The sequence below is a fragment of the Heteronotia binoei genome, chromosome 7 (genome assembly GCF_032191835.1).
Source record: "Heteronotia binoei isolate CCM8104 ecotype False Entrance Well chromosome 7, APGP_CSIRO_Hbin_v1, whole genome shotgun sequence".
Taxonomy (NCBI): Eukaryota; Metazoa; Chordata; class Lepidosauria; order Squamata; family Gekkonidae; genus Heteronotia; species Heteronotia binoei.
Window position 1 is genome coordinate 104537456 of NC_083229.1, and position 18418 is coordinate 104555873.

Genomic DNA, 18418 nt, shown 5'->3' on the forward strand with positions numbered 1-18418 from the left:
CTGAAGAACCAGATTAGTCACCACTAATGTTTTTAATGCAGGACTAGGCTACTAGTTTTTGGTAACTAACTTAATTAATCAGGATCTTTCCGGAAGCCCGCAAAGTCTTGCTGAATATGAATTTGATAGTAGGGACCATTCATGTTTGTAATTAAGGACCATAATCTCAAGGACGAGGAAGGTGGCCAATAAAGGGTGAATGAAACCTGCTGAATTTATTCAGGATGACCACCAAAGTGTATATAAAGTTGGAACCTGATGGTGACAAGAATGAGAACTTCCATCATTCGCTTGATAAAGGAAGTGGGCAAAGATGATCACTGCCATGACTGGCAAGAAGCTTTCACTGAAAGGTAAGTCTTGCTATTCATTCTGTGTCAGTGTATTTTTTTCCTGTCGTATCCATTAAGGGAATATTTTTTGTAACTAACAAAATCATCTGGACAGACTTGGATAAGCATACTAGGGGAACCATCCTAAGAATGTCTACTCAAACAATGGGGTTTACTCCCACAAAAGGGTTCCTAGGATTTTAGCCCATAAATGGTTGTACTGGCTCTACAAGGGTAGCATGTTCTTCCAAATTAAGTAAGACAAAAAAACCAAGCTAAATTTTTCAAAAATTTATTTAAAAATTAAAGGATATTGCAAAGGGGCCATGTTTTGCTTAGGAGAGGGGGAATTTAATGGACTATCCAATAAACTGTCAGATAAGATGCTGGACTATTGTACAAATATCAAGATATTGCACAGAGAGAAATGTCTGGGAAAACTATAATAGGTTCTACAGATTTCTTAATCCTATACAGTGAAATTTAACTTTTTGTTCACATTGTCATACAACATACTTAAAGAATGATTTCTTTTCCTAGCTTTTCCATTGTTATTTTAAAAAAATACTAAAATAAAAGCTGTGATCTATGCTGACTCTGTTCCAGGGGAAATCATTTGGACATATCCAGCCCAGTTAAGCAGGTACTGGGAGGATATAAGCCGTTACAAAATGAATATTTGGTTAATGGTCAGACCCCAGAACATTTCAGAATGAATATCAGTCACTCCAAGTATTACTATTTGGTTGAGTGAGAAAACAAAATGGGGTCTTTAAAAAAAAACTATATATCACACGAAACAAAGCAGAAGAAAAAAAACAGGAGGAAGAAGTTACATTGCCTCAAAATTGCGAACTAGAAGCCCAGCATAATGGGTACAAGGCATAACAGTTTATGAAATACAATTCAATATGAAGTGGAAGTTCTGCAGATTCAGTAATCACCCTGGAAATTTATTGACCAGACATACAGCACATGAACAAGAAACCGCCCCCTCCCCCCACACACACGCGCATAATCTTCCCCAATGAGAATCCCAGGCCATGCTCTTCTTCAAAATGCTTAAGTGGGGCAGGGATCAGAATTTGACAGGGGAAGGGCCCTCCAAAAGTCTTGCCCTCAGTTTAGCAGTTTGAAAGGGCTGTTTGTCAATTGCTTGCTGTTGAAGGATGCCATGCAGGTTAGGAGCCTACCTTCCATTTCCCCCCAGCAGGAGAGCAATAGGAAAACTGACCCAATGCTATATGGATGTTTGTTAAGTGGAAGAAAGATCAGGGCATGGAATTCTAAGAACTGTTATGTGTCAAGGCAGTGGAGGGAGCTTGCCTCTTATACCAAGCCCCCCACCCTCAAGAAGATATTGTGTGTACATAATCCTGTTTCTAACACAGATATTGAATTTTTGTATTGTGAGAACACTGACTTAAATCTTTGAACCTTAAATTTTCTTTAGCCAAGCCATAATCATGCCCCTAAATAAATACATAAGCTGCATTGCCAAAATAGAACATGATAAAATTTCAGAAGATACACATACTTAAAAAGAGATCATCTATTTAATCTCTACTGACCATATTCTTTGTTTCAAGCAAATCGAAGCAAAACATGAAGGATCCCTTCTTAGCCTTCAATGTTTTATTACAATAAGGTTTCTTCTCTACCCCCACCCCCACATTCCATTGAAGCAGTATTGTGCAAAATGTTGGTCCTGCCCAGGGCTTTTTTGGAGCAGGAATGCACAGGAACACAGTTCCGGCTGACTTGGTGTCAGGGGGTATGGCCTAATATGCAAATGATTCCCTGCTGGGCTTTTTCTACCAAAAAACCTTGGTCCTGCCAGGTAGCAGATTCAGATTTTTTTTTTCCTTCATACAGTTTGGAATATGATGCATGCAGGCTGCCCATATACAGCAAAGTTCTGGAAATTGGTAGGGAAATGATAGGATATGTTGTCCCATATTACCCTAAAACAATTATTTTTAGATATCTGAATAGCTGAGTTGGAGTTGCAAACTAATTTGTCTTCTTACAGCAGCAATGTGTGCAGCACAAATGACTTACAGTGCAATCTTAAGAATCGTTTCCTGGAAGTAAGCCCCAGTTATTAGACCTACTGAGGATTATGCTTTTATTCCTAAAGAGCTACAAAAAATAGTTTAATAAGGTTTCTGGAAGAGGGGAGGGTTGTTTGGTTTTTTTTTTTGTTACACCAGGTGTAACGGTAATACATAACAACATGTAGAGAAGAGGAAGAGAAGTGACTGGTTTTATATCCCACCCTTCACTACCCAAAAGAGTCACAGAATGGTTTACAATCTCCTTTCCCTCCCCCTTCCCACAACAGACACCCTGTGAGGCAGGCGGAGCTGAGAGAGCTCTAACAGAAATGACTCTTTAGAGGAATAGTTCTGCAAGAACATTGGCTGACTCAAGGTCACATCAGCAGGTGCATGTGGAGGAGTGGGGAATCAAACCCAGTTCCCCCAGATAAGAGTCCGCACACTTAAACACTACACCAAACCGGCTCTGTAGTTGATTTGACAATATTAACTACTACACTAGATGACCTGAAATTACAATAATAACAGAAACAGGGAAATCATGGCACAATTTTACCTTAATGGGACTTAGAATCATGGAGTTGGAAGGCCATCTAGTCCAACTCCCTGCTCAAATGCAGTATCAGCACAAAACATCCTTGATAAGTGTTACTCTAGCTGCTGCTTGAAGACTGTCAGTGACAGGGAGCTGACCTCCTTCCTAGGCAGCCCATTCCACTGCTGAACAACTCTTACTATTTTAAAAAAATATCCAGCCAGTACATTTCCATCCATGATTTAAACCCATTATTGTGAATCCTGTCCTCTGCTGCCCACTGAAAGGACAGGATGCATAACTTGTGTATATAATGGTGCCATTCCTTTCACATCAGCATTCTTTGCTAACTGGCTGGAGCTTTCCATTGTAACTGACCAAAACTTCTTTGAACTCCCCTTTTTTTGTGTGATTTAACATCTGACTTGAAGATTTCTCCTGACTTGCGCTCGCTTCGGCAACACATACACCAAAATTGGAACGATACAGAGAAGATTAGCATGGCCCCTGCGCAAGGGGGAAAAAATATTTCTCCTGACTTGGAAGACCAGTTATTGCAACTCAGAAGGGCACTCATGATTTTGTGGCTTTTCAGTTGGTCATGATGAGCATTACACCATCACTGCTGTTTGAATCACAATGGCAAATGTCTCCTGGATCCAGCTTACAGTTTAAGCACACAAAGATTTTATCAGGTTCAGAGCAAGAATGGCGATTCTTACATATAATCTAACAGATAGCTTGGGTTTTAAGGATCCTTCTTTCAAGTCTTTCAGTTTATGCAAAATGAATAGATTTGTGATTATATAAAGCTATGAACAAGAAGAAGTGCTTTAGGAAGGCATCAAGAAACTCTTCAAATGAATTTCAGTGTATTGTATATCTATGTAGGTACTTAAAAGTTACTCTTGCAGAAGAATTAAACCAGCACAGCTGCTAAAAATTAGCAGACAAAATCCAAAAACAATCAAAATCTTGAGAGTGACTAACCACGCTCCTTTCAATTTAATTTAAACTCCATATATTTGTAGAGAAGAAAGCCACCTTGGGGGAAAGCCAGAAAGGAAAAGGACTTAACCTGTCCTTCTACACTCTTATATTTATGCAAATATAATTACATGGTGAAAAGGGGGATTGCCTTGCTTGTGGTTATTTAAGTCAAAAATTAAAGCGGGAGGCAATAGGGTGCAGAAAACTGCCTCCCATTTGTTTCAAATCGTTATTTCTCTTGGCATGTGTCCTGCCCCTTTTTCTTACCTGAACAGGTGTCCTGCTGGTTATTCTGCTGACGACGAACTTGTTCCTTTCAAAGAAGGGTGTAACTTCTTCACCTATCTGTCCCAATGGATCTGACACTTGCCAGGTCTCCCTTGGAGATCTTTTTGACCGTGCTGTCAAACTCTCGCACTACATCCACTCTCTGTCTGCAGAAATGTTCAATGAATTTGTAAGTACCCTATCACAGAACACACCTTTTAAACCTGTGTTGAAAATGACACAAGAAGGAACAACAAGCACTCGAGAACAGTTGCCTTTGAACGTATTTATTTGTCTGGTGTACACTCGCAGCTGAGGCAAAATCCTAAGGTGCAAAAATAGAGGCATTTTCATTTATAAACACGTTATAGAGAAACCAAATGTAATTCCTTTCTACAGTTCAGTTTAAACTAAATTACATTAAACAAGGTCATAGATAAATTCAGCCATGTTGGTCTGAAGCAGCAGAACAAAGTTTGAGTCCAGTGGCACCTTTAAGACCAACAAAATTTTATTCAAGGTATAAGCTTCTGTATGCAAACACATGAAAACTTGTATCTTGAATAAAATTGTTGGTCTTAAAGGTGCCAAAGGTCATTGATACTATTTTATTTATTGACATTATTTATGGTCTACCTTTCTTACTTGGTCTCAAGCTGGATTACACAGAGTGAGTCAACACAATTGACAATTCAATAAACAATAAAGATTAGGGTTATACAGAACCAATTAGAAGTGTAAAAACAGAGTTGAAGTAAAGCAGAAGTATTAACAGGGCATATCAAATGATGCAAAACTCCATATTAGGATCCTAGTTTCATCAAGCTACACATAGCGGTATACACCACAGTCCCTAATAATATTTCTAACTAATTTTGGGAATCATTTAGTACAGTGCAAGTCTATTGCCTGGGTAGAAAGCCCTCTTAAATTGGTTTTGTGCAGTTCACAGAAAGCCATGAGTGGAATCCTTCATGACCTCCTCAAGCAGGCTATTCCACAAGGTGGGAGCCACAACAAAGAAAGCACATGTGCAGGAAGTTTTTGATTTCACCCCTTTGCAGGAAGGCACCTACACAAGATTAAAAATATAACAACATTTTTGCCCTTTGTGATTTATGGATGAATGTCATTGTGTACCAAGTGAAAAGGTTGGTCTTAAAGGTCTTTTTATAGCAATTCTGGCTAGTGACTTTACTAACTGCAATGTTTCGGTATCTTTAGGATGAACGTTATGCTCAGGGCCGAGGGTTTATTGCAAAGGCCATTAACAGTTGCCATACATCCTCCTTAACCACTCCTGAAGACAAGGAGCAAGCACAGCAGATTCATGTGAGTTATATTCATTTTCTCCATAGGGAGAGCAAGGAATATGTATATGACCAGCTGCACAGAAGAATGCCAACAGCCAACAATACTATTAAGATCAATTTAGATTTTTCCCATTTTTATGGCTACAACCACCAGAATTTGTGTTGTGAAGCCATACTGTACAACTATAAAGAGATCACCATGATTCATGTTCAAAATTTATGTGCTGGATTCAAAGGATTACAAGTGAAACAAAATATCTTCCATCTCCTCCTGTTGTCCTCTGTGGTCCCCTTAAAAAAGGCTTCTGGAAACCAGGGGACCCTCCAGAACAGCATGGTTTGCCACATAGGCATCTACGCTGTGAAGAGAGAATTGGCAGAAATCACTCCCACACAAACCGTGCAAATGCCAGTCCACTCACGGAAGAGGAAATTTTGGAACCAACACTATACTTCTACATTAATTTATAACAATATAATAATAATAATGTAGGTTCTAATGGCTATTTCTCCTTCTGACTCTTATAATGCATGTATATTGTACTGAAATCTTTTGCAGTTCCTTGCCACTAAGTAATGCAACACTTCCCCGGATCAAGGCTGTCTTCCCCTTCCTCCACATTCACAGGCAGTCAGCCTCTGAATTCCAGACCCAGCAGGCAACATCAGGGAGAGGACTTGGCATCTACACCCTGTTGTTAGCTCTCCAGAGAAAGTGGTTGGAACTGTGGTTGGATCAAGTGGTTGGAAAGTGGTTGGATCAAGGCTGTCTTCCCCTTCCTCCACATTCACAGGCAGTCAGCCTCTGAATTCCAGACCCAGCAGGCAACCTCAGGGGGAGGACTTGGCATCTATGCCCTGTTGTTAGCTCTCCAGAGAAAGTGGTTGGAACTGTGTGAAACACGACACTGCACTAGATGGACCACTGGTCTAATCCAGAGGGCTCTTTTTGTGTTCTTATGTTCCACTGTGGTCGTCCCTGCAGGGAAGGACCTGCAAAGCCTCAGATTGGAGAGTAGCTTGCACCACCTTATTCCCTCACCTTTCCACACCCTCTGCTCTTCCACACTCCCTGAGCAGGAATACTCTATCCTCCCTGGCCTGATGTAAATCTTCCCTTAAACAGGTCACCCTTCCAATCCCCTCCCCTGGCTCGCTCCTCCCCTCCACATTTCCACCCAGCCAGAAGTATCCTGGAACCCTGCCCCAGCTGCAGCTGCCTCTCACGTTACTCCCTTTCCCCAGCAGAGCTTAATAATATGACTGGCTCCACCTAGCTGCCAAACATGATTCCTTAACCCAGAGACTGCAACCCTGCTCTTCTTGCTCCAGGTGCTGCCTGGCTAGGCTGCTGTAGCCAGGGCTGACCCCGCCACTAGGCAAACTAGGCGATTGCCTAGAGTGCTGGCTTTCTGGGGCACCAAACTGGGCACCCCCATATGACCCAGTGATGTTATCAGTGCAGGGGGGGGGCACCAGAAGTTAGCCTTGCCTAGGGTGCCAGAGAGTCTAGGACAGGCCCTGGCTACAGCTGCCAGTGGTGTATGGTTTGTCACAACCCCTGCAAGTCCAGGGTGTGTCCTACTGCTGGACAAATCAGCTGTTAACTTTTGACATTATTGATGCATTTAAGCATGCTCAGTTGCTGTAATGAAATCATGTAGCAGACAGTGGATGGACACAGCCCCTCACCACCACCTCCACAGCCTATATCAGGAGTGGGGAACCTCTGTCCCAATACGACCCTCAAGGTCACTTGGTGTGGCCCTCAGAGATTGCTGGACTGAACCGAGCCATGTGGCAGCCTCCCTGGGGCCTGGCTGGCCAGCAAGGATCGTGGGACTCAGCCGCGCTGTGCGCAGCATCCTCCCCAGGGCCAGGCAGCGATCACAGGGTCTAGATGTACTGTGCGGCAGTCTCCCTGGGGCCTGGCTGGCCGGCCAGAATTGCTGCAGGGCCTGGAAAAGTTACAGATGGTTTGGCCAAATATGCTAATGAGTGTGTGACCTAATATGCTAATATTAGGGGATGTGGTCTAATATGCTACTGAGTTCCTGCTGGGCTTTTTCTACCAAAAAGCCCTGGACCTATGCATTTGCCTAGGGCAGTGATCCAGGTGTGCGTGTGTGCCAGATTAGGCTCTCCCCACATGATTTCAAATAGAAAAACAATTATTTGCATTAATTTTGCTGGCATGAATCATTCTCCCTCGGTGGAGCACTGTTTTTTAAGCTGATAATTTTTTATGGCCCATGAATGATGTTATAAATATCCATATGGCCCTTGGCAGAAAAAAGGTTCCCCACTTCTGGCCTATATGGTTCAGAGGACATCAGTTCTCAAGTCCTCATATGTATAAAAGGAGGATTTGTGTTTGGTAACATACACATTGTTCAAAAAGTAAGGTCACCTTGGGTGATGCAATGTTAATTTATCCCTACTTTATTACTATTATTCTTCTACAAAGAGGTGGAACAATTGTGGCTGGTTATTACATATGTCACCACTAGCTTGAAAGGACAGAGGCAGAGGTGGTCATTTCAGGAGGGATTTTTATTTTATTAAAAATTCATTGAAATAATTCTAATTTTTATTTAAAAATAAACTTTCAAGCCACATGATTTTTGAGGAAATGCGAATAATTAGGAAAGTTTTAAAATGGCTCCAATGCCATTTGCAGGCAAGGCCTTTTAGTTTGGTGTAGTGGTTAAGTGTGCGAACTCTAATCTGGGAGAACCAGATTCTGATTCCCCACTTCTCTACATGCATCTCCACATGTACTTGGGTCAGTTGCAGTTCTTGAAAGAACTGCTTTCTCAAGAGAAATTCTCAAAAGAGCTCTCTCAGCCCCACCTACCTCACAGGGTGTCTGTTGTGGGGAGAGGAAGGGAAGGAGAAGGGCTTTTTTTTGTAGCAGGAACTCCTTTGCATATTAGACAACACACCCCTGATGTAGCCAGTCTTCCTGGAGCTTACAGTAGGCCTTGTATTAAGAGCCTGGTCAGCTCTTGGAGAATTGGCTACATCAGAGGGGTGTGGGTGTGGCCTAATGTGCAAAGGAGTTCCTACAACAAAAAAAAGCCCTGGGAAGGAGATTGTAAACTCTGAGGCTCTCAGTGAAGGGAGGGTATAAATCTAATTTTCTCCTCCTCCTTTATTTTGTATGCCATTTATTCACTGCATCATCTGCCTCCTCAGAAACCAATGTAAAAGACTGCACTCCCTTTGTTTGCATTGGCTAGATAAGTGGTGCTTGAGCATTTAGACTTGGTAGCACAGCAGTTCTTTCAGCATAAGAAGCAGCAAAGGGCTATGCCCACAGGGTAGGTGTATTTTGCCACAGTAAGCAAAGTGGAAAGTGTTCATGTCAACATCACAGAGGTCTCAAGAGCAACAAAATGGCTAGGAGGATCCCAGAAAAGCTAAAAGCCCTTTGATCTTCAAGTTCACCCCAAGCTGTTGAAAAGTTTCAAAAGAAAAAAAATCTTCCTAGCGGCAAAACTCTTCAAAAGGGGGAGCCAAACCCCTGCCTGGGCATATTTACTGTGCTATATGTAGATATTAGAAATGCTTTGGATGAAATATTAAGTGGTATACCACAGACTGCATCTCCCATTATGTTAGAATATTTTCAAGATTCCAGACTTCTAAAAAAATGTCTTATTAATGCTCAAGTTTTTCATCAGATTAACTGGCATTCCATTCATCATGGCTGAATAAAGTGATTTCTACCAGCATATAATACTGCATGAGAACTGTAATATATATTTAGTGTATTCTTATCTGTGCCCCAGCCGTCCAAAAACAGTTAGTTGATTTTGCAACAACCTCTAATAGTATCTGTTATGGGAAAATGGGTGAGTAGAAAGAACATGATAAAAAGAAATTTAAGGCAGGCTTTCTAAGAATAAATAGATCCAGATGGGCAGCCGTGTTGGTCTGAATAAACAGAACAAAGTAGGAGCCCAGTAGCATCTTTAAGACCAACAACGTTTTATTCAGAATGTAATTTCATAGGCATGCATACTTCATCAAACAATGAAATGGGGTACAGTGAGCAGAACTACTGGGCAGCTCACTGTACCCCATTCCATTGTCCGAAGAAGTATCCATGCATACGAAAGCTTACATTCTGAATAAAACTCTGCTAGTCTTAAAGGTGCTACTGGACTCCTGCTTCGTTCTATTTTTAAGAAGAAATTATCTGTCTCCTAATTAAGGATGGCATAGAATTACTTAACCGTACCATTCCCTTGTAACAAGCAGCATGAAGACCTGCTCAATGTCGTGCTGAGTGTGCTCCGCTCCTGGAACGACCCTCTGCTCCACCTGGTCTCTGAAGTTCAAAGAATCAAAGAAGCTCCCGATACCATCCTCTGGAAGGCCATGGAGATTGAGGAACAAAACAAACGGCTTCTGGAAGGGATGGAGAAAATAGTTGGACGGGTGAGTCAAACAAGCCCTTCCAGCTGGGTACTCTTCAGCAGCCATATAATGATGACACAGATGTTCTAGTTGATCCAAAAAGCTTCAGGGAGGTTTTCACAAAGGTAAAAGGTATAGAGGTAGCAAGGTTTCCTTGCCCTAAAGAGCTATTTGGTGCACGATGATGCCTACAGAGAGAGATAGAAAATCTAATTACTTGCATCTTGATTTCTAAGGAATGTTCAAGTCTTATTAATCAAAATCTTTTTAAAAATCCAACATGTGAGAAGTGTATTTCAGTACAGACCTCTGGCTGAACTTACGGTATATTGCTTGTCCTAGAACTGGAAAGCATTTGCCAAGACTGCTACATATACAGCACAGTTCTTCAAACTAGATTAACTGGCATCCATCCACAAGGTCTATTGAGTGGAAACAACATTTTTGAAATTGATTTTAAAAAAAAAATCTAAAAGTGAGATTTTGTTTGAAATTGTACACAACTTGCTCCTCTTCATACTCTACCCACTTAATACTGGGAGCAAACCACTACTGAGACAGTAAGGGTCAACAGGTACACACTGGGAGTTTTATGTTTGGAGTTCTTGGGATTTTTAAGTGCCTGATCATTATTTTCTTGATCTGAAACAACCATGGGGGGCACTATATACCCCATAAGGCTAACCTGACCCTTACCTTAGTCTAACAGGTATAATACAGCTCCCCAGATTCATTTTATGTTAGGCATGAGTGGATGGTTTATGTGTCACCTAACTAAGGAGCATGATTCCAAGCCAAATCAGGCCCTGTGCACCTGAAAATTAAGTTTAGAAAGAATTGCAGGGAGTTCCAAATACAAAGCTACCTGTATACATCTGGTAAGGCCCTTAGTGAGGTCAAATCACCAAAAAGGTGCATATGAGCACCTCATGTCATCATTAACTATTTCCCCAGCTTACACATCCCTGGACAACTAAGGCCTAAATGAGGCTCTTGACAAGCTGCATCATTAATTCAGTCAGTCAGGGAAGTAACATTCAATCAAAGTTTGCTGTTTTTCCATCATCTGGTGAAGTTAAGCCATTTTGCGCAGTTTCCCCCTGGGGGTTGGCCTTTACAGAGCCCAGAAGGCACTTCAGGGCCCCTTTTCTAGTCTTAATATTGCAAAAACAGAGGGAGGAGGAGGTGGAGGCGCAGGGGGCAGTATGGCGAGGCTTCATAGCACTGCGGGGGGCGAGGACAAATTCAGTGCCCCTGCCCTGCCAGCCCTGGGGCCACAGTGGACCAGCCAGCCCTGGGGCTGGGCCCTGAGGCCAAAAAGGTTGGGGACCACTGATCTAGATAGTAGATAGACAGTTAATCTCTCAGTGCTTTGCGGCTTGTTTCTAACAAAAGGAGTAGATTGGTTGTAGCTGCAGTGCTTTGACGTCTAGCCACTTAAACTGGAAGAAAACCATAAGGCTGGGTTCTCTGTTGCTCTGGGGAGGAGAGATCGAAGGGTTTTTTTTTATTTTTGAGGCAGCAAAAAATTAAGCAAGGGTTATTTAACTTCTCAAATTAACACTGCATTGTTATTCAGCTCCAATTTTACAATATATTCTATATTATTCGGTTGGATCCTGTTGAAAGGATATGTGTATGGTGGGGTTATTTCCCCTCTCCCAAGCAACCCTCCAACTACCCACTCCTGCTGTTTCATCCTATTTCAGGTTGTCGTGGGAGGCAGAATGCAAGGAAGTTCTGGTTCTGCGGACAGAAGTCCTTCCTTGCTCAGATCCTTTCGATGAGATCCCACCCATTATTCTGAGATAACAAGTCTTCTTGACAATTTATGAAGTCTGCTTACTGCCCCTTCCCTTTTCTTCATTAGGTTCATCCTGGAGACATAGGCAATGAAGTTTATTCTACATGGTCGGGGCTCCCATCCCTCCAGCTAGCTGATGAAGACTCTCGTCTCTTTGCCTTCTACAATCTGCTGCACTGCTTGCGCAGGGACTCCCATAAAATTGATAACTATCTGAAACTCTTGAAATGTCGCCTTATCCATGACAGTAACTGTTAAGGAACTTTGACCTCACTTCAATCAAACATTAGAACCAAAACCTTCAAAACTGCCTATTAGCTTACTGCTTTTTTTCTGGTCCAGTGACGCTTTCTTTAAAATCTCATACCATGTTAAAAGATTCATAGCCACACTGGCTTTTCTTTGTTTTGAATGCAAGAAATTTGTTTTGGTTTCTGTTAGAAGTACTTTACTGCCTCATGCATTGGCATCACATTGATAGTCATATCAAGCAATAAAACTTGAAATTATAAGTACATTCCAAACTGTAATTAGTTCAAACTTTTAAGCACCAGAAATGTCTCTTTCCACTCACCAATGTCACGCACATTTTAAATTTGGTATCACCAATGTTCTCAGTTATTGGAAGTTATTTGCTCTCTCCTACAGTACATGTGCTGGTTTTTAATCACACCACATTTAACACATTGGATTATGTTAATGACACCTAGGAATTGCCAAAGGGAAAAATTCAATAGAAGAACCAATCTGAAATTGATCAATTTCATTTTAATTATTTGTCAAGGGTCAGCGATCTAGCAATCCCAACATCCTGTTTCAAACAGTAGCCAGAAAGCCCACATGTGGGACATACAAGAAGTCTTCTTCCAAAGTATATCCCCAGCATCTTGGATTCAGAGGTATGCTGCCTCTGAATAGGATGTTGATTTAGTCAACAAGACTAATAGCTATTGACGGCATACTCAAACTGTCTGTGTACTACCCTTTTTTTAAAAGCTGTTTAAATTTGTCTCTCATGCAACAGATTATAGCAATGAGTTCTATTTCAACTGCATGTTATGTGAAGAAGTTATTTATTTCATTTGTCCTGACTGGACCAACCATCCATTTAATTGTAGCTCTTGTATTATGACAACCTCAGTTGGGCTCATTAAGAAGTAGTTGTGACAGCATCCATCTCTGCCATGGGTCAGGATCGATAACATAATAAGCAATGGGGATACTTGTGCTCCTTTATATATTTGTTCTGTGACATTTCAGCTGAAATAGGACAGATTCCCCCCCCAAAAAAGCACTTTTCAGTTTCTAAAATGGTATAGAGGATAGGCAGATGATGGCAAATTTGCAACCTAACTCGAATTTCAGCCTCTACTACTATGCTTTATAATAGAATATTATTTACATTATGCATTCGCTTGTGTATTTGGGGGCTGAGAAGAATCAGTGAACACGGCATATTCTGCCCACTCCCAATCCTGTCCTTTTCACGTGTCCTGAAAAACTGACTAAACAATGCATGAAATATAATCATCACTCACTGGGCTGATATGAATAATTGTTTTCCTACTTGAGAGATGAGAAAATTCAGGAAAGGCTTCCTTGGTTTAGTTTCCTTCGCAAAAAAAAAATCAGTGCTGGAATTGCATGGTGTCGTGATATTATTTGGTGGCTGAAAAGAAAGAGTCAGGAAACAACGCTCAGCACTAGATATAAAACCCACAAAAAAGAACTTACAGACCAAAATCAGAGTCAACTAAGATCCAACCAGCAGAATTCTCAGAGGCATTCATTCCCAGCACTTACTTTCAAATTGCAGAACTATATACCTTTGAAGTTAGGCCCTGCTATATATTGCTTGTGCTGATTTCCTGCAATCTCCAAGGAATTAAGTATCTCCATCCCTTCACTAGTTCATCTCCTGTGTCCTGTCATACTGCCTCAGGCCCATCCACATGGTTCTAATTTACAGTATAGGTAGAATTATTTCAAGCATCAAGACACAGACAGCTTGGATTAAACAAGCAGTCCTAAAGGCTAAATGGATTATTCTAAAAGCCTGGAAAGCTCTCACACCTCCAAATATTGGCTGTGTTAGAGATCTTCTTGGTTTACCCATCTAAGAAATAAGTGACCTGTAGATAAATTTAATGATACATGGAATGCCATAGAACTGTTTTGATTGTGAAAGTGTTAATTCTTAAAATTTAGGCGGGGGGATCTTGGTTTCATCTAACTAGTCAATCATTTTATATTCAGTCTTTTGTACAGATGATCAAAGCTTGTGCAAAAGAACTTTCCACCTTTAAAAAAATGTGTCTTCCTAAAAGGAATGAAAACCAAATGAAATGAATAAAAACGAAAGACGGTTTCAAAACAGAATCAGAACGGGGCCAGTGCCAGGCTTGCTGGCACCCTAGGCTAGGAGGATGGAGGCTACCCTCTCCCTCTTGGTCAATTTAAATCATGCAGGAGAGCACCCAGGAGCAGACCCTCAGCTTCCCAGACCTTGACTGGCAACAGAGAGCCAGTTGCCAGCCAATCAGGCCCGTAGTTACTGTGGGGCCCCAGGGGTCCAGGCCCCACCAATCAAACCCCTGTGTAACTTTTCTGGCCCCACCAATCAGTCCCTTGTTGCTCACCACCACTCTGTTCAAGAGGACTTAACCCCTTCCTTTCTCCCTTACAATCCAGCCTGATAAAAAGTGCAGGAGAAGATGAAAGCTTGTGCATAATTTTGTGAAAATAAATGGGATAACATGGTATTTGTTTTCTTAGGGGCATTGACAGGATATTTTGAGCATTGACACCAAGAGCCAGTTTGGTGAGAGCCAGTTTGGTGTCGTGGTTAACTGTGCGGACTCTTATCTGGGAGAACCAGATTTGATTCTCCACTCCTCCACTTGCACCTGCTGAAATGGCCTTGGGTTAGCCATAGCTATCGCAGGCGTTGTCCTTGAAAGGGCAATTGCTGTGAGAGCCCTCTCAGCTCCACCCACCTCACAGGGTGTCTGTCGTGGGGGGAGAAGATATAGGAGATTGTAAGCCACTCTGAGTCTCTGATTCAGAGAGAAGGGTAGGGTATAAATCTGCATTCTTCTTCTTCATCATCATCCTGGCCCCCTGACCCCCCTAAACAAAAGATCCTTCCTGTGATCCCACTAAACTTAAAATCCTGGCTACGACCCTGCATCCAATTCACCCCCTCTATTACCAGAGCCTCAGGAACATCATCTGAAGAAGAGAAGGAGAGTCAGAAGGCACAGTGCACAGCAACCAGTACAATATCAGTCCAGCACCAATAGCGAGGATGAGTGCTCGCAAAAGTAGGACTGAGGAAGCTGGCAGCAGGCCCGTAGCTATGAGGGAGCCTGTGGGAGCACAGCCCCCTGACTGCTAGGCAGGGCCCCCTGACTTGGGGCCCCTAACCAACCTCCAGTGCCTCGGCTGCATCCTTCTCCATTCTACTGTCATCATACACCATTGCTTCTGCTTGCTTAGGGGACGTGATCATACACAGTTGCTTCTGCTTGCTTGAGGGCTGGAAGAATTCTCTGACCCCTCAGCAAGCAGAAACAACGGGGCACTTTCAGCGCCCAGGACTTTAAGTTAAGCTCAGAGTTGCTTCTGCTTGCTTAGGGGCTGGAAGAAATCTCTGACCCCTCAGCAAGCAGAAACAACGAGGCACTTTCAGTGCCCAGGACTGGAAGTTAAGCTCCGCATTGGGCTAGAGGGCACCAGCAAGAAGAGGCCGTTCTGGCCCTCAAGTGGGGCGGCAGGGGTAGGGAGCAGATGGCTCCATTGCAGGCTTTCTCTGCCAGACAGGGCAGGGTAGGATAGGGTGGTGCACACAAGTGGAGGTCCCAGCTGCAGTCCAGGGCTGGGGATCAGTGGAAAGGTGATGTTCGCCTGCAGGGGTTTTCTGGCCTGGTCTCACTGGCCACCCGAGCGAGGTTGGGAGCTTTGCTTGGGAAGCCTCGGCTCGCCCTCTGACAGGAAGAAATCCGGATCGGAGGTCTTGTAGCCCCAGAAGTCAGCTGCGACTTTGTGGCGCCTTCCACCCCCCCTTGTCCCACCAGGCTTGCCTAGCTGGATCATGCTACAGATAAGGGCAGGAGACCATGCAGCACGTATCTAAACCTCTGTGTGATTCCCCACCAGAGCTGCTGGAAGAGGGGTGGAAAGGGATCACCTTGGGGCAACTGTGGAGAGGGGGGAGGCTGTTTGGTAGTGAGCTGGCAACTTTCCTCCTCAGCAGTGGTAGAAGAGAAGGCCATGGAGGTTGGGGCCACTATGCGGCCCCTGAAAAAAATCAGGGCCCCCCAATTCTTCAAATCCTGGCTACGGTGCTGGCTGGCAGGTACATGATGCAATGCGAGTGGTTTAGCAGCATGGGCTTAAAAGCACCAGAAAAGGAGTAGCTGTGAGGAAGCAACTTGTCTGTTAGCTACTGGCCTTGTTGCCTGTATTCTGGTTAATAAACAATTTTATTAGTAACATATGGTAGCAAAACTATCTCTACAACTTATAAAAACTTAAAGTAAAAGAAAAAACTTTCTACCCCATATCTTACTTTTCCCCCTCCCCTCCCCCCGTTACTTGACCCCGTCAGTGTTATTTACTTAAAGGAAACAAATATTAAAGGTACATTTAACTATTAAAGGAAAAAAACAACAACCAACAGTTATATTCTTATTTTAAAAAACGTTAATCATTGTCAAAAATTATCCAATGTCCTTTTATTTTCCACTCTTTTTCTACGTATCTTCTGAATTTCTTCCACTCCAACTTAAAAAGTTCCAAATCATAGTCTCTTAATTTTCTTGTTAATTTGTCCATTTCACTCCATGACATAACTTTTGTAACCCAATCCCATTTCTCTGGTATTTTTTCTTGCTTCCACAGCTGCGCATACAATGTCCTAGCAGCTGAGAGCAAGTACCATATTAAAGTTCTGTCTTCTTTTGGAAATTTTTCCATTTGTAATCCCAGCAGAAAAGTCTCTGCCACTTTATTGAATTCATATCCCAAAATCTTAGAAATCTCTTGCTGAATCATTTGCCAAAACATTTTAGCCCTTTCACAAGTCCACCACATATGGTAGAAAGAACCTTCATGCTTTTTACTTTTCCAACACCTATCTGGCATCTTGTTGTTCATCTTCGCTAATTTTTTGGGAGTCATATACCATCTATACATCATCTTAAAACAGTTTTCTTTAATGCTATGACATGTTGCGAGTTTCATAGAATTTTTCCACAAATATTCCCAAGATTCCATCTTTATTTCTTTGTTTACATTAATTGCCCATTTTATCATCTGAGATTTCACTACTTCATCTTCTGTAGACCATTGTAAAAGTAATTTGTATACTTTTGAAATTAATTTCTCATCTCCAAGCAGAACTCTTTCCATTTCTGTTTGCTCCTTCCTTATTCTTTCAGTTTTGATATCATTCTCCACCAAACTTTTTATTTGTTGCATTTGAAATCAATCATACTTGTAACTCAGTTCTTCTGCAGTTTTCAGTTCTATTTTTCCACTTTGTATTTTTAGTAGCTGATTGTATGATAGCCGTTTTTCTTTGCCTGTTTTAGCCGTTATCTTTATCACTTCAGCTGGCACTATCCACAAAGGTCTCCTCTCATCACCATATTTCTTATACTTTATCCATACATTTAGTAGATTACTTCTTATGTAATGGTGAGAGAAAAGGCCATCCATCTTCTTTTTTCCATAGTATAAGTATAAATGCCAGCCAAATTTTTTTCCATGGCCTTCCAACATTAAAAGTTTTTTATTTAACAACGTTATCCATTCTTTCATCCATACTAAACAAACTGCTTCATGATACAATTTCAAATCTGGTAATTGGAATCCACCTCTCTCTTTTGCATCTGTCAAGATTTTCATTTTAATCCTTGGTTTCTTCCCAGCCCACACAAATTCTGAGATTTTCCTTCGCCATTTATCGAACTGTTTAGCATCTTTCACAATGGGAATAGTTTGAAACAGATACATTATCCTTGGTAGAATATTCATTTTTATTGCAGCTATTCTGCCCAGCAATGACAAATTAAGCTTATTCCATTTTAGCACATCTTCCTCTATTCTACGCCATAACTTCTCATAGTTATTCTTAAACAAATCAATATTTTTCATTGTTATCTCTACCCCTAGGTACTTTACCTTAGAGGTAACTTCACAGCCCGTTAGTCTTTGTAATTCTTGTTGTCTATTTATCTGCATATTCTTACACAAAATTTTAGATTTTTCTTTATTTATGTAAAGTCCCGCCAACTCCCCAAACTCTTGTATTTTCATTAATAACAAAGGTGTAACTTGTATGGGGTTTTCATTTATAAACATTATATCATCAGCAAATGCTCTGTACTTGTAGGTATAACCTTTTATTTGTAATCCTTCTAGATCTTTTTCTTCTTGAATCTGCATCAATAAAATTTCAAGAGTCATTATGAACAACAATGGTGAAAGCGGGCAACCTTGTTGCCTGTATTCTGGACTGATCTCCTCATCTCTGACCTTGGCCTGTATCTAGAAACTTTGATGCTGGATTCCCCTTTGGATTCAAAGCCATGAGTGTCATCTAGCCAGTACCTGAAACTTGGAACTGCACTCAAACTAGCTCCGACTTCGAAGCTACCTCTGTGTGCTTGCTGTGTACCATGGGGTCA

The 18418-nt window shown here is 41.8% G+C and overlaps 1 protein-coding gene and 1 non-coding gene across 2 annotated transcripts; both read left to right on the top strand.

Annotated features, from left to right (window-relative positions):
• The first annotated feature begins 289 nt into the window (after positions 1-289).
• PRL (prolactin) lies at positions 290-12054 on the top strand. The gene is made up of 5 exons (XM_060242990.1): positions 290-353; positions 4193-4374; positions 5409-5516; positions 9764-9943; positions 11793-12054. The coding sequence occupies exons 1-5, from the start codon at positions 314-316 to the stop codon at positions 11982-11984; spliced, it is 702 nt and encodes a 233-aa protein (XP_060098973.1). The 5' UTR covers positions 290-313; the 3' UTR covers positions 11985-12054.
• On the top strand, positions 3373-3483 carry LOC132575599 (U6 spliceosomal RNA). The gene has a single exon (XR_009555692.1). It is a non-coding gene; the product is annotated as a U6 spliceosomal RNA (small nuclear RNA).
• Positions 12055-18418: the final 6364 nt, after the last annotated feature.